Source organism: Lupinus angustifolius, chromosome LG05, assembly GCF_001865875.1.
Source record: "Lupinus angustifolius cultivar Tanjil chromosome LG05, LupAngTanjil_v1.0, whole genome shotgun sequence".
NCBI classification, from domain to species: domain Eukaryota; kingdom Viridiplantae; phylum Streptophyta; class Magnoliopsida; order Fabales; family Fabaceae; genus Lupinus; species Lupinus angustifolius.
This window is the reverse complement of record NC_032013.1, coordinates 1,755,331-1,780,063: the sequence shown is the minus strand read 5'-3', so window position 1 is coordinate 1,780,063 and position 24,733 is coordinate 1,755,331. Positions and strand designations below refer to the sequence as shown.

Below are 24,733 nucleotides of genomic sequence, written 5' to 3'. Positions count from 1 at the left end.
TACATTTGTACTATGTTTCATTGTCCTTATGTGTGATCTATTTCATGTTTATCTGAGATCTAAGATGTGGGTTTATTTTCTGCATGTGCTTATAGGAGATATAAGTTGTTTTTGGGTTTGAAATTTGAACTAACAGCTTCTAGGGAAATATCTCCTGCACAACTCTCTCCACCAAATACCTAATGTAAACTACCTTTACAAGGACTAAGAACTCAAAACTCGTACTTACGATGATTGCCCCTTCCAACAAGTATCGCTCCCAAGAATCAAACTCTTGACCTTTTGGTTATCTTATGAATCTAATAGGGTCTTACACCACTAGACCAATATCTTGCCGTAGTTAAACTAAAATGTTGATGTCCAGTTAAGCATACATATGTTCAATTCACCCAACTTAATATTAATAATCATGAGTATTATATGATCAAGGAGTTGTTAATGGTTAACCATTCATTACTACAATACACCATTCATTAACCAAGTATAAAAAAAAAAGACGACTCATTATACCATCTAGTAAGGTCTAGGAATATATATATATAAAAGTCTTATTATCACAATCAAATACACTGTTTCCAAAGATAACATCCGCTTCACAAATAAACAATCTTATCATTGTTCTACCGTAAGATAATATTTTTTGGGACGAGATCTACTAGTTAAATAAACATATTTCATATCTTAGATATCTATTATATAAAATCCAATAGTTGACATGATTTGAATTAGTCTGAACCATTAGATTTCTATAAAATAGATAGTCAAGATACTGAATAGGTTTTTTTAACTTACTAGATTTGCTCCCTATTTTTTATGACTAAAAAAGACACAAATTATGAACACCATCAACGTCCCTTTGGGTCCATAATCTCAGAAAAAATAGTCCCAGATATCAACCTATGACTCTCCTTATTACCAGAACTACTACTATTACTAGTACTAGTGGTAGTACTACTTGTAGTAACACTCACTCCACTACTCTTATTACACAAATCAGAAACATGTCCCACACTACTACTAAACTCATTACTCTCTTCTCTATTCTCAACTTCACAAATATCATTCTCAGCATTCTCTTGCAACTGCAACGCAAACTCCAACATCCAAACGACGTCGTTCATTGATGGCCTCTCTCTCCCATCTTCCATTAAACAACTCACACCTATTTCACCAAACTTCTTTAAACTCTCTTTTCCTATTTTACCCTTCAAACTTGGGTCCACTATTTCATCAAGGGTCCCACTTTTCCAACACCTTTTCGCCCAATCACCAAGTAACACCTGTCTCTTCTCCCCGGTTTTAATCACAGGCGGACGAGCACACAGTACCTCAAACAACACTACCCCGAATGAGTACACGTCAGATTTCTCAGTTAAACGCTGTCGTTTATAATACTCGGGATCTAAATAACCAACGCTTCCTTTAACGACCGTTGTTACATGGGCCTGTGATATTCCACTAGGCCCAATTCGAGAAAGCCCAAAATCAGAAACTTTTGCAACCCATTTCTCATCGATTAATATATTCGTTGTTTTAACGTCACGGTGTATTATCGTGTGTTTCGCACCTGTGTGGAGGTAGTGAAGCCCACGCGCCGCTCCGATACAAATCTGTAACCGCTTCTTCCACGACAGAGGAGGATTTTCAGTGTTGTAGAGATGCTCCCTGAGAGTGCCACGTGTCATGAAATCGTAAACGAGAATCATCTCGTTGCTCTCGTTGCAGTAACCGATGAGAGAAACGAGATGAAGGTGGCGAAGCTGAGAGAGCATGTGAATCTCGTTCATGAATTCTTGTGCTCCTTGTTGTGAACCTTGTTTGAGGCGTTTGATTGCGACGGGGATTGATCCACCGTCGATGTAGCCTTTGTACACGTCTCCGAATCCTCCGGCGCCGACGATGAAGACTCCGTCGAAGTCGGTGGTGGCGGCTTTGATCTCCGTTAACGTGAAATGACGGCAGAGATCTAACGGTAGAGATGAGTTGTTTGTGTTTGATGACTTCGTCGTTGAAAATGAAAGTAGACCCCACTTTGATGCCACGTCAGTAATTGACTTTCTCACCTTACTTTGTTTCTTCTTCTTTCTCATAATAATGAATAAGAAACCAATAATAATTGAGACCAAAACGACGCCGGATACGACACCTGCAATGATTGAGATCTTTGATTTCTGACCCGTGTTTCCTTGAACCGTGTTTCCTTGAACCGGGTTTTGTTGAACCGGGTTTTGTTGAACCGGTTCAGCTAAGTTATGAGTCCCAGGGTCACTTAACTTGAATATTTCAAGACCATTAAGAATCGGGTCACTGTATTTAGTATCAAAATGATTAGTAAATGGATGCAACTGAAGCGAAATATTAACATTTTTGTTATGATCCCCTGAAACGAAAACAGCGTAATCTTTATACACCGGGGTAGCTTTTTGTTGAGTCCATTTAATAACATCAGCGCGTTCCTCTGCAACCTGTTCCGCGATGTATATGATAAAAGCTCTGTCACTAGAATAAGTAATGTTTTGACTTAGTTCACAAAAATGAAGCCTGAAAATGTAAGTGAAACCAGTGTGAAGAGTGAAAACCCAAGTCATGTTTGAAATTTTGTTGAGAGTAGAATTTAAACCCATTTCTCTCCATGTTTTGTAGAGTTGTTGAGGTGCAGTGTAATTAGGGATGATAGTGAAAAAGAGAGGAGTGTTGAAATTGAAACCAGTGTATTGAAATGATTTTGTTGTTAAATAATCAAAATCGTTTCCATCCCAGTTTCTTAGAAGACCTGTGTCCCCATTTGGAGGGATTGCTTGCCCTCCAACTCTTAGTCTGTAATAATTCCAATAAAAAAAATACATTAATAAAATATACACTGGTATCTGTCAGTGTATTATTCACGATTCATATAAACGAACCAAGAAAACCAAGTGACACTACTTATATTGTTGAAGGTCGAATTTGTTGTTTTAATTTTGTGAAAAATGTTATTTTCTTTTGCTTTGCTAAATATGCAATTGCACATGCTGGTATTTTATTTCTTTTCCAAAGTGTTCTGTTTTATTTGTTGTGAATTTATAATGATTAAATATAAATAATAGATTATACAACTTTAAATGAATGGATACATTTTTTTTTGTGTGACAGTTGAAAGGTGTAGGTGTAAGTTTTACAATTATCATTTTATTTATTTTTGTATTGAAACTAAGGGCTTGAGTGAGTAGTGTATGTTTGTATTTTAAATTGGTGGTTTTTATTGAATAGATAATATTGTGGTTTTTCCAAAATCACAATATTATCTATTCCAACTTAAAGCCTTGATACATCTATAAACTAGATATGATTATTTATCCTATTATGCTTTAACATTCATCACACAAAAATACACTTGCCAAGGGTTAATTTGATATATATTATAAACTAAACATTTTGTTACAATTCTACAAAAATATTTTGATGAATACCTGTATTCTGTCTCCATAGCAGTGTTGTTACTAAGCTTGTAAAGTGCAGTGCTGCTTCCCACATATTTGAACCCTTCATTATTGGAATATGCTGAATTATAATATAGATCAAATGGCATAGACACAACCTCAATTCCATTAACAAAACCATATGAATTTGGAAAAGACATGTTTGGAGTGAAAGTCAAGTTAAGCCATTGAGCATCATCAACATTTATTATATACTCTTTGAATATAACATCACTCCCTTCAGCATCAGCAATGAATGAAGCATTGAAATCTTTCAAGAGGGTGAATCCATTAGATTGAACTGTGAACATAGAATTAGTGCGGTTGAAGTTTAAATATGATGATGGGTTGAAGAAAAGGCGAAGAAAGTTTGGTCCTTTTGTAACTGGGAATGAATAAGTGAACTGTGATGAAGAAAGTGTAGCAGTAGAATATGGAACTTGGGTAGTTGAAGGTGATTGTGTTTTTGCTTCAGAAGCTTCTACTGAGTGAGATAATAAGAGTTTTGAGTTTATATCACCTATCCAAGTTCTATCAGAATCTGAAGAATTACCACTTGTTCCACAATTGATGCTGAATTTAACAACTGGGTCATAAGCATCAAGTTGTTTTGGAAGGTAGAAAAGAGAAAGAGTGAGGTAGAAGAGAATTGTAGTTACTATTTGGGAACTATTGTTGAAGCTCATGTTTGAGGAATGAGATATAAGGAAGTGTTTATTGTTGAGAAAATGAAGGAGAAGAGTGAAAATAAGTGAAATTTATTATGAAGAATGAGGGTTTGTTGAAGTTGCTAGGAAACTAGGATGAGGAAAGTTCATTGTGTTTGCAAAATAGTGAGAGGCTAAGAGCTATCGCAAGTAGATAGTGATCATTTGTTTCTAATGATATCTCATTTCATGTCCCGGACCAATTATATATTGTTACATGAATAAAATAAATTTTAAAAAGAAAAAATGTAACATTCTGATCAACTCGGAAAGAGAATAGGATACTACTTAATTGGTACATGTGATGTATGTCCATTGCAAGTAGTGAAGTAGTAAATTAGGGACCATCCTGTTATTTTGTTGACTAGTTCAGCTTTGAAAGAGGACACATAAAAACAAAATGGTCAATGTTTTTGCTGCAAATTATAGCTCTGGAGGAATAAATAATTCTTATGGGATTGGATTGTAACAAAATTTTAAGATTTTATTTGGAAGTTGGGGTTTGGAAATGAATTATTTAGAATAATGTATTCCATGCTTATAAGTTTTTATCTTTCTCTATTATCGCTTAAGGGTTAGTTTGAGAGTTGGATTTTGGAGGAGAATGAAAGAAAAGAGAAGACTTGTGAGCCATATTACAAGAATATTTTATGGTTCTCAAGCCTTTCATTTCCCTTCTTTTCCCTCCCAAAGTAAACCTAAGTATTTTGTTTTCTATCCACTTGGAGCCATAGTCAATAACAACATATTAATATGCAATACATAAATACAATTATTGTAACAACATTATGGGGTTTCAGAGTCCTTAATATGATATCATTGGTTGCAATTTCTCACTATTGTGATAAAGGCATCAATTGATGTGAGAATATAACTGAAACTTTTTTTTGATCATGTTAATATTTTGTTGTAGGTGAGATTTTATTATTAATTTTATTTATCTTAATTATCAAACCACATTATAATTCCTATTTTTTGTTAATAGTAAAACTCGAATCCACATCCTCATGTACTCTATTCCTTATGTTATCTCTTTTCACCATTAGATTACTCTATGACTCCTTTAAACTATGAAACTTTCATAGATGCTTCATTGAATATAATTAAAGATGATCATTTTCTTTGAGTCCGAAGACTTTGTAGAAAGTTAAAAATATTCATTTTTTTATTTTTAAGGTGGATTCAAAATATGACGAATATTAATTATTGATCTGTAAAGAAGCTTTCATCCTCTTAATATTTTTTTTATACTTCACTATTAATCCCTTTGTTCCTTTTTAGTCTTTTCAAAGGAATTATTTTTCTTGCAAATTAGGGTAGCGTTAATTGCTGATTTTATAATTCTACCATTGAATTTTATAAATGTATACTAGCTAATGAAGTGATGGGGAGTTGGAAATTAAGCCTAATACAATTATTAGGAAGAGAATGTAAAGGACAAAGTATGGAGAAAAAATACAAAAATGGACATAGTTGTTATATTAATTGCATCTCTTAATCTATCTATATGGTAGAATCTTAAAAACAAAACAAAAAACGGGAATATAATTCGTTACTATGACCACATCTTTTATCCCACAATATTGTGTATTTCATGTATCATAAGTTCTGGTTAGTCAAAAAAATACTTAATAATTAAATTTGTAACTTTAATTTTTTTTTTCATCAATCGAAAATCATGGCCTATGAAGTGACACATAATACAGGATAGAAGATGTGCTCTTTTCACTATAGGATATATCATATGAGTGAAGATTATCTATCTCACTTTTAGTATCTTATATGTATATTGATCCAATTAAAAAGAGACAATTAATTAAAAGAAAAAATCATAAAAGTAAAAAATAATTTTTTTATATTACTTGGTGAAATATAATTGACATGAGACTGGTCATTCTTCTTATCAAACCAATATGCTCATTTTCAAGTTTTGAGGGAGAAATCTATATTTCCTAATCAATTCTTCTAAATATTAGGGTATTTGTATTTTTATTTAAGAGTAAGTATTAAATTTTATGAAGAATGGTAGGTGGATATATATTTTTGAAGGATTTAGTTTACGAAATCCTACACCACAAATTTTTATGGCTAGACCAACAAAGTCTTCCAAGTACTAGTTGAGGACCTCATAATTATCATCTGCATTATAAAATGAATATAGTACACCCACTAGGGCAATATTTTGGTAAAATAAAAAGATAAGACAAAACATCAAACAAAGTATGTCAAAGTACAAACTTCGTTCACAAGAACAAATTTAATTTTAGAAGAAAAATAATTATAAGTATTTCTACCCATCATCCCTTCTATTCCCCCTTTTTAAAAAAAATAGGTAGTTTTGATATAAGAATATTGCTAATTAACACTTTTCAGACTTTATTTAATGAGAAAATGGATTAAAGTATGGTATTGTAAAAAAGAAATTATATTATTTCATTCATGTAATTGTTGACTATTCACCAAAAAACATAATTATTATTATCGATATTATATGTATATTATATTTTCTTCCTCTATAACTTGATGTTGACTTGAAGTTGCAATTATTAATATTATTTTAAAGAAGGTTGTGAGATGGATCATAGGTGCTTACCATATGGGAGCAAAACTGCTGTCACACGTTTGTGTCACCACCATATGTGTTATAGGCTTTTGATTAGTCAAAAAAATATTTAATAATAAAATTTTAATATAAATATTTTTTTGATCAATCACAATCTTATGATATATGGATAACACAAACTGTTGGATAGCAGATGTGTACCCTCACGGGAGATAGGTAGCCCTCACCGCAACCTAATGAATCATAGTTAAAAAATTTATATCCTAATCCTTAGTTGAGTCTAAAAATTGATGAATTGGTCATAATATAATATTAGTCGGACAAAATTGGTCATAATATAATATTAGTCATAATTGGACAAAATTGGTCATACTAGTTAGTTTTTATTTAAATTGTATCGATCATGCTAATCAATTTTCATTTAAATCATACTGATTATAGTAAATTTTCATTTAACGTTAAAAAATTTGTATGAAAGTGACTTTATCTTTACCAAAATATTATTGAGGGGAATTAGCATACAATTGTTACATTTGTTGATAAATCTAAAACATGATATATCACCAAGCCAAACATTTTACTTTAATAAATTATTTATCATATTATTTATTAGTTTTTTACTATTATTAAATATATGACATCTACTTTCACAGATATATTGTTTAATCAATAAACCAATGATTGAATGGATATACCACCATAATAATATATTGACTGATTCGATAACCGATATAGTATTAATAACACCACTTTAAACCAATATAAAGTGATTCACATATTATTCATGAACAAAGTCCTCCAGGAAACTTGAACTTATTTTCTAGAGTGTAAAATGTGTGTAAAAATTTATACGCAGTTAGTGTATCATCCACCATTCATTTGCAATACTTTTATTTAAAAGTCAATGATGACTAAAAATCAATGGTGAATGATATAATGACAGTGTAAAAAACCTTTATATTGTGGGTGCATATATATTGTTCCCATTTTCTAAGTCATTGGTCTATTCTAATACACTCACCTATTTTAATAAAAGATTCCTTGACACATTATTGTATCATCACAAGAAGACAAACTCATTTTGAAGAGTAAAGTTGGTTAAATAATAGTAATGTCACTTCTTTGTCTTTGAAATAATTGGGTACACAAAAATGAAGAAGATATTCTTCCTACTACTCCTCATAATCCTTATCCACTTACATCTAACTAAGGCAATTCCAATGAAGATCAACAACAACAACAAGGGTTGTGGAGAAGAATGCATGATTAACATGGACGAAGAGTTTTCACTTAGTTCTCATGCAGGTGCAAGAATGCTTAATGATTTGAGTACATCTATTGTTGGGAAATCTGGTAATAGTAATGGTGCTTCTATTAATTGTCCACAAAGTACTGGTTATCGAAGCTGCACTCCTTCTAAAAATGGTGGCCCAACACAACAATGTGGTACTTATACCCGGACTTGTTAGTAACATGAATCTTAGTCAATTTCTCTTTCTGATTTTGATGAGATTGTTGTAATCTGAAGCTGTTCTTTTTTTGCTTAACTTTGTTGTGGTTATATTTATATATATCTTATGTGTTTAATACATTATGGTATTGGCCGATCCATGTAGCCGACTACAACTAGCTGGTTGTTGTTAGGTGTTGAATACATTTGTTGGTGATGGTGTGTGGGTTTATATATTGTACATGTTGAGAATAATTTCATGTTATATGGGAAGTTTCTGAGATCATTTATTTTATGGGTGTATATGGAGGGACATCCCTTAGTTTTTGTTTTCCATCACAGTTTAATGATGTTTTGTATTGTTTTGATTCAATTCAAACTATAAACTTTTCTTAATTTTCGTTGCTCTTTCTGGGAAAATGAAATTGAGAAGAGATTGTGCAAAGTCCTAACATCAAATGGTTGAACAAATAAATTTCAGATGATGATCAGAAATGATCTCATCCCCAATATTTTGGACTGCCTCAAGATATAACTTTTATGTGAAGGTTGTAAAATAATTTAATTTTAAAAAAAAAAACTATGGTTAATTTTAATTAAGGTATAAAGTATAACCTAACTTTTTTTAGAGAATTGGGTATAAGTTAACTCTTAATCAAGGATGAGTTGTTCAAATGAAAAAAAATTAATTAAAGACACCACAATGATTGAACAATCGGAGGCTTTATTACTTATAAGACAACCAAGTGAACCAACTCTTTATGTTGCACATGTGTGGGATATGCAACTTATTATTTTATATTATTTTATATGAATGTGTCCCCAACATGAAAAGGTTGAATTTGCTGATGTAATATTTATAGACTATTAGTTTAAAGATTTATATATGACCAATGTAATATCTATGAATATTATACTTTATTTATTCTTGAGTCAATTATAATTAAATACAAATAATGAAATATTATCACACATTCCATATTTACTTCCCATTTGGCATAATCATCATGAAAATCTTTAGATTTGCTAGTGTCTCTCCTCACGTCTCCTAATATGCACCTTAGGAAAATATTTTCTCGGAAGATTATTCTCTCGAGTATACCTTCTTAATCCTCCCAAAATTTTATTCTATAATTTCCCTCAAACCTTACTTGAGATGCATTAGTAATCACATTAAATGTGCATACATTTATACAAACTTTGTGACTATGATCTTATCTCCTACTCTTTTTAGGTCCACCACATCTTTCTCAATTCCTTATCTACAATTGTACTCACCTCATTATCCATCTTGCTTATATAGGTATACAATAACTTAAAAGTTAAAGCATTTAATTCCCCTACCTTTTCACTCACTCACTTCATTATACACAGAATCTCATCATGCTATTAATTTTACCTAATAGAAGTGTCTATATTTCATGTCACAATTCATATTCTAATTGAAGTAACTTCTTTAGTCACACTCATTTACACAAATGTAAGAACCCTTATATATTTTTCACTACATCAAGGCAGCAAAGTAGCACCATTGCCCAACAAACACTATACTCGAGCAAACACAGTGCATTGCTTCATAATAACGACCTAGAAATAACATTATCACATTGTTATCAATATCATGACTTACAAAGTTTCATGTTGACTGCCAACTGCCTAACATAACTTTCACCTTTCATCTGATCTGAACATCGACTATCTATAACATCATGCACACATCGATATTTCTTTGATAAATAGAAAATAATGAGGCACCGCAAACAATCCAAACAGACTTAGGAAACTTCAATCAAAAATGGCATCTTTGTCAAAGTTGGCAAATACAATTAGAGTCGCCTTGCAACTAAAAATAAATGGAAGTGTAACAGAACAGCTTACAAAAAATCTCGTTGTACGATTTAAGATTGAGAAATTGGAACTTGATTAAACCAATCTAGCTAGGGACTCCAAACAAATTATCCAAAAAAAGTGTTCAGCGAACTACCAAACCTTGGGCTGCCTGGGACCCATCTTCAGTTATCTTGTTAGCCTGAATGGTGCTGATAACATTTGCAATATTTCCCTGTAAACAGGAAACAAATAATTAAATACTTAGCAAAATAAACACTTCATTAGTATTAAAACAATGACATTCATCTGATTTCTCAAAATTAGAATGCTAAGTATCATCATCTAGAACATGTTATATTATCACAACACAGACAAACATAGGGGAAATCAAAGGATGGTCATCATATGAAAATTTCATAAATTCAAGTTGATTAACGGTTGACATTCTGATTTGAAACACTTGGCCTTAATATCCCCAAAAAGAACGTAGCCATTGTAGATGTTCTTTTCTGTAAAATTGAATTCCCAGATACAATTATGATTTTGTGTAAAAATGGGCTAGACAATTTATTTTCTAAAATGGCAGTATAAAAAATAGGGATAGTATAAACATACATATTAATCAAATATAAAGCAGCAACTTAATTCTGAAATTAACAGATGAGAATTCATTTACCCTCCATGTCACTAGCTTTGTTCTTAGTGTTTGCCATTGGTGCTGACTGAACACACGATCAGTATGATGACTGCACATTTAACAATTTCGTTAAATCATGTTGGAGTGCTACATACTATGGACATGTGGAAATACATAGAATTGATAAATAAATATAATTGGAGGTAAGAAGAGGAGAAATGGAAGCAGATAACATTGTCGACATTATAAATATAATGCGATAGTTGGTCATTGACAAACATACCTAACAATTACAACTTGATTCATCTGGTCTATCTTACAGACAATCAACTTGGCAGTTATTGCTTTAACCACCCATAATTCCACCTCGTCATCATTGATCTGAATGAACTTGCGGTGTTTCAATTATAGCTAGAAAGAATGCAAATATATGAGATGGGGAAAATGTAAACTTACCTGTAGTGTGTCCTTAATAAGTTCATATGAAATTTGGGCAGATCCATCAGAGCTAAGATCCACCAAAGACAACAGCCTCATTTTGGCAACAGATTCTTCATGCACAAGGCCTAAAAAAGCATATGGTTAAAAAAGAAATTGGTTATTGTACAAAATTGAAGATAGCTCTGAATATGAAATTTTAGATAACTATTTGTCCATGACCGAAGTCTTACCGTAGCTTTTCAGCAATGTGGAATTTGCAGAATGATAGTTTAAGTATGCATCCAGCCTCTGAGTTAGAAAAATCTTCAGAAGTTGGTATAACGAGGAATACTCGGCATCCTTCTCCAGTTGCCCAACAGCCGGCAGGTCTAGTAAATCACACTACAACGTAACAATATAACTTCACAAATCCTCTACCAGAAGTTAAAGCACTATAGGCCCCACAGAACAAAAGAACAGTGTAGAGAAAACATCCAAGTGTAAAATAAAGAGGCTTGGTCATTAAAGATTACTATACCAGATTGATCCTCAAATGGTACCGTTTTGACATTAAATAATCCAAAAACTATTCTTTACTGTGATCAAATTGATATCATAACATACAATGTCAGGGAATGACTATTCCAAGAATATTTTGATGCTACTAATCATTCGAGGACCAAAACCATCCAAAAGACGAAAGATATTGTGAACATAGACGAGATATGACAATGACAGTAACAATTATCACATTTTAGGTTCTAAAATTAGACAAGAAATGCTTGTTTCATTATTTCTTACCTATTTCTATATATACACCCAAAAAGAATAGAAAGTCAAGCACCCACGAAGCAGAGAAGGCATTCTAAAAACAACAGAGGAAACATTTAGGGCCTGTGAGCCTGTCTGCAAGTTGGTTTTTGGAAGGGAAAGGAGGGAAGGGGAAGGCAAATCATGAAATACACTTGTGTTCTGTGCAGATGGCTTCAGAAGCTTTTGTTTGGCTTGGCCCAAATCAACTAATATAAGAATTCAAACTAAATAATTGGCTCCTTAAATGGAATCACTATCTCCTGCATAATCACTAAAGGGTGGCCTAGTTGCACGAGGCTCCCACCTAGTGGGGCCTGGGGAAGATATTAGTACACAGCCTTACTCTCACAAGCGAAAAATGGTGTTTCCAGGATTTGAACCCATAGCCTCTAGGTCACAAGAGAATCAACTTTGCAGTTGCACCGAGGCTCACCTCTATCTCCAACATAATCACTATATAGTTAAATACTTAACTAGAGCAAGGTGGAGAAAAGACGAGTGACTGTGCATAAGTGATGGAAAGAAACAGATAAGGTGTGTGGCCGGAGGGAATGACCAGGAATCACTTCAGAACCTGAGATTTTGTGGCTATATTTCATCATGCCTTCAAAAGCTTCAGTTCAGCACAGTAAGCTTTGTTCTGACTTCCGTCTTTCTCGATGTTTCATAAGCTTTACAAGGTGGGGCAGACTTCAGAAGATTTTGTTTGACTTGGCCCAAATCACAATAAAGAAGGGGAGAGCAAAATTACCCAAAGCATTAAAAATTAGGGTTGCCAAGTGCTTTAGTATCGGTAAAAAATGGATTTTTCACCCATAGAAATCAGGGTTTTGTTTTCATGAAACCCATCCCAACCACAATTTCCGCAAAACTGCCACAATTAAGCGTGACTGTGTGATGGCTGTCCACTCCGCAATCTGACTTCTCATTGCGTAGAAGGGACGGTGGGCAACACTCCTCAACAATCTTGCGCAATCAACTACCCGGATTGTTATCCAGAACGAATAAAAATAACGGAAGGAGCCAAAACAGTAAGTTTTCCTAATCATTCAATTTTAAAATTACACAAGGTACCTGATATATGTCAAGTGCCTTCACAAATTCCACAATTGCACGAACAGCCCCCTCCTTGGCTTTCTCCAAAACATGTGCATCCTCTCCGTTAAAAGTGGCCAAATAATTGGTCAGGAACTTAAAAGAATCCTTTGCCGTGCTGAGATAAAAGAGATGAAACACTAATTACTATTTTTTTACTGAAAGATGTACTTGCTACTGGATGGGTAGGACATTACAGTCGGAGGGGGATTTGTAATGATAAATATAATTGGAATATAATCCTAACCCAGAGAGAGTTAAAGAGAAAACATATATAAATTGAGGTTTAAAGCAAAGAACTTATTGCTATACCTTTTATTGTCTTTCAAAATATTAGAGATGGTGAGAAAGAGCTTTCGCTGATCAGGTATACCAATTTTCCAGTCTTTCAAGAAGCTATCAATCTTCTTGAATGAAGGTATAATGTATTCTGTGACTTTCCCAACAACTGCTAATTCCAATGCCTTATTGTAGACATAAAACCGGGAGTGTGGACTCTCCAAAAGATTGTACAGATTCATCCAACTGCAAAGAGAGAAGAAAATGTTTTGAAAAAAAAAAAAACTAAAAGAAACGTGGATATCAAATTTTATAAATAAAGTAGGATGGAATATCACATCTTCAAGCGCACTGCAGGCTTTTCAATTTGTGGCTGAATTGGTTTTTCTGGTATAATAACTTTCACAATCTCCGTCGCTTCATCTGGATTCTCAGTCTTTGTAACAAGATTGCAGATAATAGTGAAGATGGATTCTATATCTGTTATGAGAAATAACAGTTAACATAGTCAAACCTTATGACTGTCCTACAGAATAATAATACAGTCTATTTTCCACAACTTAATAGACTTGGTTAACTCTGAAAATTCAGCTAGGAACAATGACGGCACACCTTATCACCCTTAGCAATACTTTATGCCAACATTAAATTGCACTCTAAACAAGTGAAAAATAAAATGCAAAACAAATAGCTATGACCCACAAATGCAACACCATCAAGAAAAAGGCGAACAGGATATCACTTGTCAACAATGCCATACAGAAACACAAATGAAAAGGATTAAGCTTTTACAGCAACATAACCAGAAATAACACCAGGCAGGGATGAAAGATGAGCACTACACCAGTTTACCATGGGCAAGTATTCCTCAGATATTGAGGAGTATATATCAAGCAAAAAGAGCATTCTACCTTTTTCAGGCACCTTTGAGAAAATAACTTCAGCAGAAGGAACTATCAAATTCGCTAGCTCCAACCACTTTCCCAGAGCAATGAATTCTTCAGCTTCCAAGCACAGTCTAGTAACTTGTGGCTCGGCAACCTGACAACCCAAGATAATAGCAGTAGATCCATGAACAATGCATACAGAAAATTAGAGCAAGTACATGACAATGTGCTCAAATATACCAAAAAACAATGCATGTACAGAAAAATAGAGGAAAAATATTACATTTACATTGGTTCCTTTAACTTCTCACATCCCTTAAAGCTCCAATAATGAAGCATCAGTACCCCCACTATCCCCCAAAAACAAAACAAAACAACAAAGGTAATTACATTGACTCCCCTGAGCTTAATGCTTATTGGCTACTACACCCGAAACTCAAGTTTGGGAACTTGCTCTCCATTACTCTGTTATTTACAACGGAAAATAACGTAGGAAGTGAACATAATGTAAGGATGTAAGTCTAACTTGCCAAACTAAGAATGGAGTTGGTCATAAGACTAATACATAAAGAGTACACAAAGTACTAGATGTCTATATCTAAGCAAGGTTTCAAATTGTATTATGCAATCACAATACAAAGTAAGAGATGCAAAGAAGGTTTTAAATTGCAGTCTGCAATCGCGATAGCGGCCGAAATATTGCCATTGCATTGCCATTGCAGGAGTTTCCCACGATTTTCGTAAACACAAAATAATCGCAATTAAAAAACTACCGTTCACAACATTTCCAACTCAACCTATCCTGCATCCTTTCACTCTTTCCGTTCAACATACAAAACGAATATGTGTCGTAGAATCAAAAAGAACGATACAGTACAAATTTTGACAAACACACAAAAATCAAATTCATACAAAATCAGCATCTATAAACTCAGATTCAACAACAATTCCAAAATCATTCGAACAAATTTGACATAAACAATAGAAAAACAAGGATTTAGAGAAAGATGAAAAGAGAAAGGAATGAGTTACCTCGGGACCAGCATCGGCCCAGGAGAGATTGGAGACGAATCGAAAGACGGAGAGGGCGGGGTCTTCATCGGAGGTAGGGACCACCGTCGTCATTGGTGGCGGTGGAGAAGTGAGAAACTGTGAGATTGGGGAACCCTAAGAGGCAGAAGAATGAGCAAAAACCCTACTTTGCTCTCTCTAAGAGATGGAAAAGAGAAAACAAATATTGGTTTTAGAATATTTATTTAATATTATTTTTTAAAATGTTAATTTTGAAAAAATAATGCGTGGTTATCTCTTAATCAATATCGTTTTTAGGAATTAAACTTTTAATTTTTTATTGGATCTAATATAATTTTATATCACTAAACTAATGTCATTATGGTTTTAAAAACATACAGAAGGACATGTTTTTTTATACTAATATCTTCTTTTTTTAATATTGTAATTAGGCTTTCTGAATATACCTTAAACATTTCTCATACCAATTTATTATATAAGTTAAGTTATTTGTGAATTTAAAGAAGTGTCAAAATTGAAGTACCTTAATTTTTCACAAGTAAAGCATTTACTTTAAATGTTGGGCTCAATTTACTTATATCCTTATCCTAAACAAATTGCTTAAGTTTCTAAATGATATAAGCTAATTTTAAGATGTTATAATAAAATACAATATTATTATATTATATTATCTACATTAACTTAGGTAGGTCTACCTAAAGTTTTAGATGATTTAAAGTTTAGTTTTTTATTTAGGATTCTAAAATAAGTTTTAGTCTGATTTATTCAAAAATATTGTTTAGCCTGCCTTAGACTCAATGATAGCTAAGTTATAGGGTTGGATGATCAAGTTTACCTATTTCCACTCTAATTTATGAGAGTTTGTGTTAGTGTGTACTTGGTACAATAATTGATTGTGTGATTCTTTATTACCCAAAAAAAATCCATATATTGTGTTTTAGCCAATTACTACATTTAAATTGTTGAAAGGGGTAATTTTGCTTAAAGTTGTGTCTATTAAACTTGTGTGGGTTGTTCAATCTCAACCAAGTCTCTCAAATTCAAGTCTTTCATCAATATGATGTTGGGCTAGTGGTAAAAAGTTCCGCTAGATTTTTATGATTACAAAAAGGTTAAATATTTGATTTCTGATAGCGATATTTGTTGGGAGAGACAATCACAAACCCAAAATGATTAGTTATTCACCCAAAATAGTTATGACATATTTTAATAGTACCCAAAAAAACGATATCTCTGGAGCTTTATCACCTATATTGCTCTTCCTAACAAGGCAGAAATACCTATGTTGTATGGAGTAAGATTTCCAAAAAATATTGACACTTCTAATAGAGATGATGATGAATGTAATTTTTAAAATGGGATGGAGATGAAGTATAATTAAGTTAAAATATAAGCAAAAATGAGATTCGTGTCATTGTGTAATTAGCACAATAGTGCACATTCTAATTTCCATTTCATCTATTCTATTTGCTAAAAACCTACTAAAAAATTTAAATCTTTATCACCTTTTCCATTTCATTTCCCAATATTTCACTATGCAAAGATACCATAAGAACATTTGTTATCATAGAGCTTGTGATTGGTTAAAAAAATACTTAATAATTAAATTTTAATTTAAATATATTTTTTATGATCAATCACAAATTCATGAACATAACCAAATAAAGTCAGTGTTATGGTATGAACATAACCAAATAAAAATCATAGAACATTATGAGCTACTTCAACACCATCACAGTAAATTTCATTAACAGAAATACACATAATTGTGAATCAACATAGTTTTGAACCATCAGCCACTACAACATTGTATTGGCAATGGGTTCAATTACACAAGACAATGGTAACTATTCTGCATATTGTACGTTAGAATGTAAAATACACTTCACACTTAAGAATTACTTCCCAGAATCACCAAAGAGGTAACCCAAGGAAGATCCACCACCCGGGGCAGCATGAACCTTCGTAGATGGTCGATCCTACACAAAAAAAGGAAAACCCAGGATTAAGAATACTGAAGTAACTCGGTATCGAAACGAGCGGTGAGTTTATAACCATGGACGATGAAGTTAACCGGTGAATAAAAATGCTACTCAACCTTCCCTCCTAAAGCACCATACCAACTCTGCATTAGTATTGTTTGATTTATGCAAGCTGAAAACTATATTTCCTTGCATCTTCAGTTACCTATGATGTAGTACACCCGAAAATAAAAAACTTATGATGTAACGATGTATTGATTTAGCAATCCTTAAACGCGAACTGCGCTTATGTTAAAAGTAAGCATCATACCCAAATACTTCCATGATCACCAAAGAATGATGGACATGAAATCATCAGAAAACTTTGCTCGGAAACTATAATAAGAATTAAATACAAAATTGCTAAATTTCAAGCTACAAAACAGAATTTTTGTTACTCCTAAGTCCCAACTTCTTGTTATATCCTTTTTAGTTTTGAATATTTTATCATTTTTCACTAGAACTTAATGCAATCAAGACTTCTGACAACATAGTGCTATTGTAAGTTCTAAACACTAACTGTTACTTTAAGAGTTTGTTTAGCCCCCTGCTTAAGTTGTCAACAATAACCTTGCAACTTCTTCTTTGATATTTAACTTGACACTATCGGTGAACGAGAAGCAAGAGAATAAGATTCCAATATTCAACTATTATACTATGAAGATTTCTAGTTTTTCGAGGTTAAGGTGAGTGGCAATAAAATTTATAGCAGAAATAGCAGGGTTGGATTACTATGTAGTACAATTCAAACGATCATGATTGAAAAGTTGAGAAGGCCAGAAGGGCTATACCGTGATAAAGTTGCCACAGTTTTGTCCATCAGCACGATGGTAATTGTTTTTCAGATTCCCAGGAATTCCAGCTGGAATTCCCTTATCGATTGGTGAAGAACCTGTAGCATTTTGTGCATGGCTACTATTTGCAGTCTGGCCTTGGTTGGTTGAAATTGGCTGTGAAGCAACACTAGGATTTTGAGCACGGACACCATTTTCGGGCTGACCTTGATTGTTGGAACCTTGAACATTGTTGGGAGCCTCCCCGCCACCAAAGAGATAGCCCAAGGAGCTCTGACCGCCACCGCTACTAACCCCACGACCCATTTCCTGTTAGACTAAAACTTTCGTAGCTAAACCTGCATTGAAGCATTGCATAAGAGTCATCAAGGCTCAATAGAAGCCAACAACTATCAACAATGGGAAAGATATTAAAACCATTGAAGTATTTACTTTGAAGCCTAAAGTAAATAAGTTAATTACCTTTTAAATGCATACAGATTATTATTTTACATGAAGTAAGACTAGGTATTAGCTTTCAATTTTTTACAATAATACAACCTCCTCCTTTCATCAAATAACTATATGACTCTTCAACCAAAAAGCCATGATGAATAGCATACAACAACCAAGCCTTTACCCAATAGGTGGGATCGGTCATGGATCGAACAACGCTAAAATGTTCTATCATAAATCATGCTCATTGATTGTTGTTCTTTTGACATTGTATCCAAGCGATACAACGCGTTGCTTCTGGGCAATGACTTAACATTAGCATTATCATTAATCCATATCATCAAGATTCAATAAAGTTTTGCATTGGTTGCCGACTGTCTAACACAACCTTCACCTTTTATCCAAACTTAGGACCGACAATGTATAGCATCAAGCACATATAGGTATATTAATAGTGTAGACTGTAGAATGGAAAGTATAGCCATAAAGAATGAAACCAATAGGGTAATACAAATTTTGAGGAAGATTGGCAAATTTTGGTTTGTGTATAGAGGTCATCAGAATTATTGAAAATGGTTGTCACTAACCTTACAAAGAAGAGCAAAACAAGGGGAAATAAAATATACTCTTTTCCTAATTATCACTTTTATGCATGAGCATTTTAAGGAGAACAACTGAATTACACTCCAAATTACATAAATATTTTATTTTAACACCTAAACATTCATTTCCTTTTATCTTTCCATCTGGTAAATCTCATGTTTGAGTAGGATCTTTTACAACACAAGGTGAAATAAAAATGCATCCAGTCCCATTTTTTCTATCAACAAACTAACCAAAATTCAATCACATTGTGTATCACTCTCAGTTCCATGTTAAGACACTACTTTCTTCACAGATCAAGCGAAACCAAAATCGCCATACCCATCTTGCTCTGATCACAATGGCACACAATGTAATAGAACAATCAACAAAATCAGATGCTAAATCTCATAACAAGTGACCCCCAGCAACAAATCTAAGCTAAAGAAACCAGTTTTATGTAACTTAAGCCTGAAAAACACAACCAAAAAGGCGGTAGTCTAGTGGGGTAAGACCTCGCTGGATCCCTAGTTCGACTCTTGGGAGCAAAACTTGTTGAGAGGGATGGACACGCACACCGAAAAGGTTTAGTTCATTACCCATAGGGCGGGGGAAACCCTTAATTATACCAACAAAAAAGATGCAAAAACACAAACAATAACATGCTATAACAGTAATCTTGCAATGCCATTAGAATAATAATCCACAACCCCACCATCACCCATTTAACACCCATTAGTCCAAATTAAATAAGAAAAAAATGAGTGACACAATATACGAGATTCCACTAATGTAGATGTATGCAGTCTTACCCCACAAACAACATCGTGCCATTGTGTCGAGGTCACTCTCTTAAATTAAATAATTAAGATAAAGATAAATAATCTAACGGTGAACAAAGGCTAAATCCCATTTTTAATCAAAATAAAAACATGAATCCAAATAAGTACACATTAAAAACTCACATAAATTAAAATGTAGTACAAAAGAGTAGTTTAAGAAATGAAAATATGAAAGTGTACATTATAATAATTAAAACCCAGAAATTGAATTATGTTAATCATGATGTGGATCGAAATGGAAAGCCAGAAAAGTAGTGAGATCTGAGATTTGGTACCTTGTTCCTCTAGAGAGAATAGAGACCACTCACTTTTTCATTCCAATTGAAACGAAATATAAATAGTCTCAATTATAATGGAGCCAATTATTTTCAAATAATAATAAACAATTCACTTGTTTTTACTTTTTTATTTTTAAATTTCAAATTATGGAACAACCCACCAAAATTTAATGTTATTGATGGTAATTATGAGTGTTTAATAAATGTCACTCTAAAAATTAAATCATTGATATTTTAATTTTTTTGAAATCATCTTGATGTATTTGCCGGAAATAGAATAATGTGCATCAACCAATAGAGATTATTCAAATCACATATATTCCTAACATAAACCTAAGAAATGATATATCATAGTATAACATTTTTGCACAGTATAGTTTTTAGTTAATATTAACTTTTTAATTAAAGTAACACGAATGAATAATGAATAATACAATAATAGTGTAAAATTATATTATCAATATATGCATCTTTTTCTATATTAAAATATTATTCCAACCTATAAATTCATGTTTTTCCTTTAATTAGTTATTCTAAAATTGCTTTTCTTGAAGAAAACCAAATTGAAATTGATTATATATTTTTCTACCAAGAGCTCCTTTAGTTATAAGCTAAAAATTAATATTTTTTAAAACATAGAAATCACTCAAATGAGTTTCATCTCTATCAAATATTTTTCCTACACAAAGTATATTAATCTTCTAACATTATATTCTCGAAACTCAATCATCTATCAATGGTACTCAATTTTGTTGATAAAACTATTATAGTTTTAATGACAAAGATAAAATTAATTGTAATTATAAGCTACTTAAAAATTGCAATCATAAGCTAATTTGATAAGAATCGGTATGTTGTGTTATATATGAAAAATGCTTTAGCAAAAGATATAAAACTAATTTTGCTAAGCTAAGATTTTGATCTCTATGCCACAAGTTATTTTTTATTGTGTTTGTGATTTAGAAAGTGGAATAATTTAAAACAATTATTGAAAACCATTATTCAACTGAACTGGCGTTTTGTGGCCAACCTGGGTAGCCCATGCCCGACAAATATGATATTGACCCAACAACTAAGGATCTTTTATCGAATTAGATTTTTAGATGGTAATGAAGTGAAATACTTTTAAGTCTTTTATTTCTCTTTATTCTCTTTTATAATTCAACTAATAAACTATTTCATTTATTCTCGTTCATCCATATTGGATATTCATATTTGGTAGAATCTAACTAAAATGATTCTATTATTTCTGCATTCGCAACGAAACATAATATGAACTAATATATATATATATAGTGACAATTTAAGAGTTTTTATATTGTTATTGTATTATTCATCATTCATATATAATTATTATTGTCTTTTAAATATAAATAAACCAACAAGACATGGTTCACTAACGTAAGGTCCCATAAGATCTCCAATGTGACCAAAATGTCAATATTTCGATTCCTGGGAGCAACAGTTGTTGGGAGGGGCAGTCACGAGCCACAAAAGGAATTAGTTCCTTACCATAAGTTTATGAGATACCCTTGATAGTAGGGGTGCACATGAGTCGGGTTGGACCTAAATATTAGTTCCTAAATATTGGTAAGGTCATTTTTTGTACCTAGACCCAACCCGAAGCTATCTTAACCCTAATATCGAGTAAGACAACTTTTGAACCTGAACCCGACCTTAGACTCGATTAAGTATAATACATATCTCTTTACTTATTATTATTATGGATGTGTAATTTAGCATATGAAATTATATATGTATTTATAATGTTACTCATATATATATATGATGGAAAAAATTAGATAATCAATGATACTTTCGATCAAAGAAACGTCATTACTCTATACACAATTGAGTAGAGATACATACAAACATGATAAGTGAGTAACCATGAGACGGGTACCCTACTTGACCCTAAATATTATCTAAGTCTAATTTTGGAGTCTAGACTCGACCTAGACCCAACCCTATTTGGGCTGATTATGATCAGACCAAGCCAGATGGGCGGGTAGGGTCGAGTCCCGCTCACCCATACTTGGTAGTACCAAAAAATAATATAAATAAAACAAATTAGTGATGAATGATATAATGATTGGGTATAATTATTTACAATGATATTGTATAAATGTTACTCTCATATGAAATTATTCATTTATTATTTTATATATTTCATATTTCAATATAATATTTATTAGTTTATATATTTCATAAAATACATCGAATGAGTGATTATATATGTTATTATATGAATTCTTTATTATAGATATATTTTTCGAACAACTAGTATTAATCACTCATTTATTTTTAAATATATGGATGGACCCAAACAGAAAAAAGTGTCATGAAGGCAAAAAATAATTGGTAGATGCTTTTTTTTATAATGTTATAACAACTGTTTAATATGACACCAAATCAAATGACATTATACAGCTCATGCAATAGCATCTTCTTGTTATCATGCATGGTTACCAAGAGGCATAACCTAAATCAATAGGAGAATATATTAGAAAATAGGAGAATAAAAGAGTATGAAAAATGTATTATATTTCTGGGTCAAGCTCCTCTCCATTAATGGAGGCAAGTACAATTTTTTCCTTTAGTTTAAAGGGTAAATTTATCTTATCATAATAAATATAAGAGTATTAAGTATAAAATTGTATCACATTTTCTTTAGTTTTTTATATCACTTGCCTCTCTATTACTGATGAGTCTCATTCTATATTTCTATAGGAAGATTGCAATGATATTGTTATTAGATTGAATTTTTAACTAGCTTGCAATGGAAATCGTTTAATGTTGTTGTTTTCTTTGTCATTATATTTTAAGGAAATGTTATAGTCCATTTTTTATTCTACAAAATGATGGGAATAAGTGGAAGGAAAGAAAATGAGTGGATCAAGGAAGTCTGAACTTATATTTTTTTGTCCTAAAACATTGTTCACACTTACACAAACTTAACTATCCATTAATATGATTAGTTCCAATAGTCATTGGGAGTAGCAATTACATTGCAATGAAGTCAAAATATAATAAATAGTTCAAAATAAGATTGTGTCATTCCTGCCAAATAGCGAATTAATAAAATACTTTGAGTACCAGAATAATAAAAACCCAGATTCAAACATAGATTTGAAAACCTAAATGAGTGGTAGCATACCTCTAAGTTATAGATGCAAATATTTACGTTGCATCAAAATAAAATATATATAATTACATAAACACTTATTATATTTAAAAAAAATAAAAAAGTTTGGAGAGCCACGATTCGTCTCATTGGAAAGATCGTCTTTGACAGATGAGATGATGGGACTTTGATTATGAAAGGTTGAATGGAAGTGGATTCGAATGAGGATCAGCTGTCCTACTTTTTGGTGTCCCATTGTGTTCTTTCAATAGAAATTTGACATATGCTTAAAAACAAAATTAAAAAATATATAAAATAACATTTTTATGTAATTTGGTGAGATTTGATTAGTTTAGAACATTAAAATATGAAACTTTTAGGATAAAAGATTTTGTTTCAATGGATTCGACCACCTAGGTTAGTTATACTTTATTTTTATCAGAATAAAGTTTGAGTTATTATAGTGAAATGTCACATATTATATAAGAGTTATTAAGTTAAAAAATATGTAGGTGAATAAATTCAGAGGCCTAATGCTAATCTAATTTTTTGTACGAATAGTAAAAATTACCCGTTAAAGAATTAATAAATATAGCAAAATGCTGAAAAACACTAGTTCAATTAACAAAAAGTAATAAATTTAAATAGAAGCCGAGCGTTTTGAGTTTTGACATGATTGCAACAAAAATTTATACCTAATAACAATAATTACTTATCAAAAAATAACACCTATTACCCATTCTTTCCCCTTACTTCTTGAATATAAGTTAATGCTTCATAAGAGTAAATGGTGTAACAAAAAAGAAAAAAAAGAAGGAAAACATTGGAGTATTCAACTGAGAATGAAAATAGAGGAGGTTCTCCTGTGATTTGCAGAAGAGAATATGGAACCGTGATTTGCTTTAATTTTATGATTTAATATGTATACACGGATAATGTAATTATTTTTTATATTGTCGATATATTATTTATCATTCATATATTAATTATTATTAACTAACAAATAAAAGTAATCCAAATCAAATCAATGATGTATAATGTAATCTAAGTGTAAAAAACTTTACACCAACACCCAATAAATATTAAACTCATACTTTAAGTTAGTTGCAGATTTGTTAATAACCAAATTTTGGAGGAGTTAACTAGTCTTGTGTTTAGACAGACAAAGAACTGATTCTCAAATATGAAATGATGAGAAAATATTACAAAAAGATAATGGTGAGAGTTTGTATAATTTTTGAGACAATAGAATCTTAATCATCAATCACATTTTTATACAAAATCAAAGGCATAAATTAATGTCTTACCAATATTCCAATATTGATAAGTACCACCATAAAATATCACTTTCAATAAATAAGATCACCGTCCTTATAGTCAACACACAACATAATATTAGGTTTTTACTTTTCTCCTTTATTTCTAAAAAAATTGTGGGGAGTGTTAATTTTTTAAAAGGATAGGGTTGATCACAAGTTACTTAAAA

At 32.0% G+C, this 24,733-nt stretch overlaps 3 protein-coding genes across 3 annotated transcripts; all 3 read right to left on the bottom strand.

Annotated features, from left to right (window-relative positions):
- Positions 781 to 4,305, bottom strand: LOC109347388 (receptor-like protein kinase FERONIA). The gene is made up of 2 exons (XM_019587208.1): positions 3,450 to 4,305; positions 781 to 2,817 (listed from the first exon to the last, which is right to left on the bottom strand). The coding sequence occupies exons 1-2, from the start codon at positions 4,142 to 4,144 to the stop codon at positions 846 to 848; spliced, it is 2,667 nt and encodes an 888-aa protein (XP_019442753.1). The 5' UTR covers positions 4,145 to 4,305; the 3' UTR covers positions 781 to 845.
- LOC109347386 (eukaryotic translation initiation factor 3 subunit M-like) lies at positions 9,940 to 15,355 on the bottom strand. The gene is made up of 10 exons (XM_019587203.1): positions 15,172 to 15,355; positions 14,164 to 14,293; positions 13,591 to 13,732; positions 13,286 to 13,498; positions 12,953 to 13,091; positions 11,317 to 11,467; positions 11,102 to 11,211; positions 10,929 to 11,026; positions 10,685 to 10,754; positions 9,940 to 10,240 (listed from the first exon to the last, which is right to left on the bottom strand). Exons 1-10 carry the CDS (start codon positions 15,262 to 15,264, stop codon positions 10,151 to 10,153), a joined length of 1,236 nt encoding a protein of 411 aa, XP_019442748.1. The 5' UTR covers positions 15,265 to 15,355; the 3' UTR covers positions 9,940 to 10,150.
- On the bottom strand, positions 16,886 to 20,193 carry LOC109347384 (protein SPIRAL1-like 3). The gene is made up of 3 exons (XM_019587202.1): positions 20,121 to 20,193; positions 17,984 to 18,324; positions 16,886 to 17,150 (listed from the first exon to the last, which is right to left on the bottom strand). The coding sequence occupies exons 2-3, from the start codon at positions 18,290 to 18,292 to the stop codon at positions 17,070 to 17,072; spliced, it is 390 nt and encodes a 129-aa protein (XP_019442747.1). The 5' UTR covers positions 18,293 to 18,324; positions 20,121 to 20,193; the 3' UTR covers positions 16,886 to 17,069.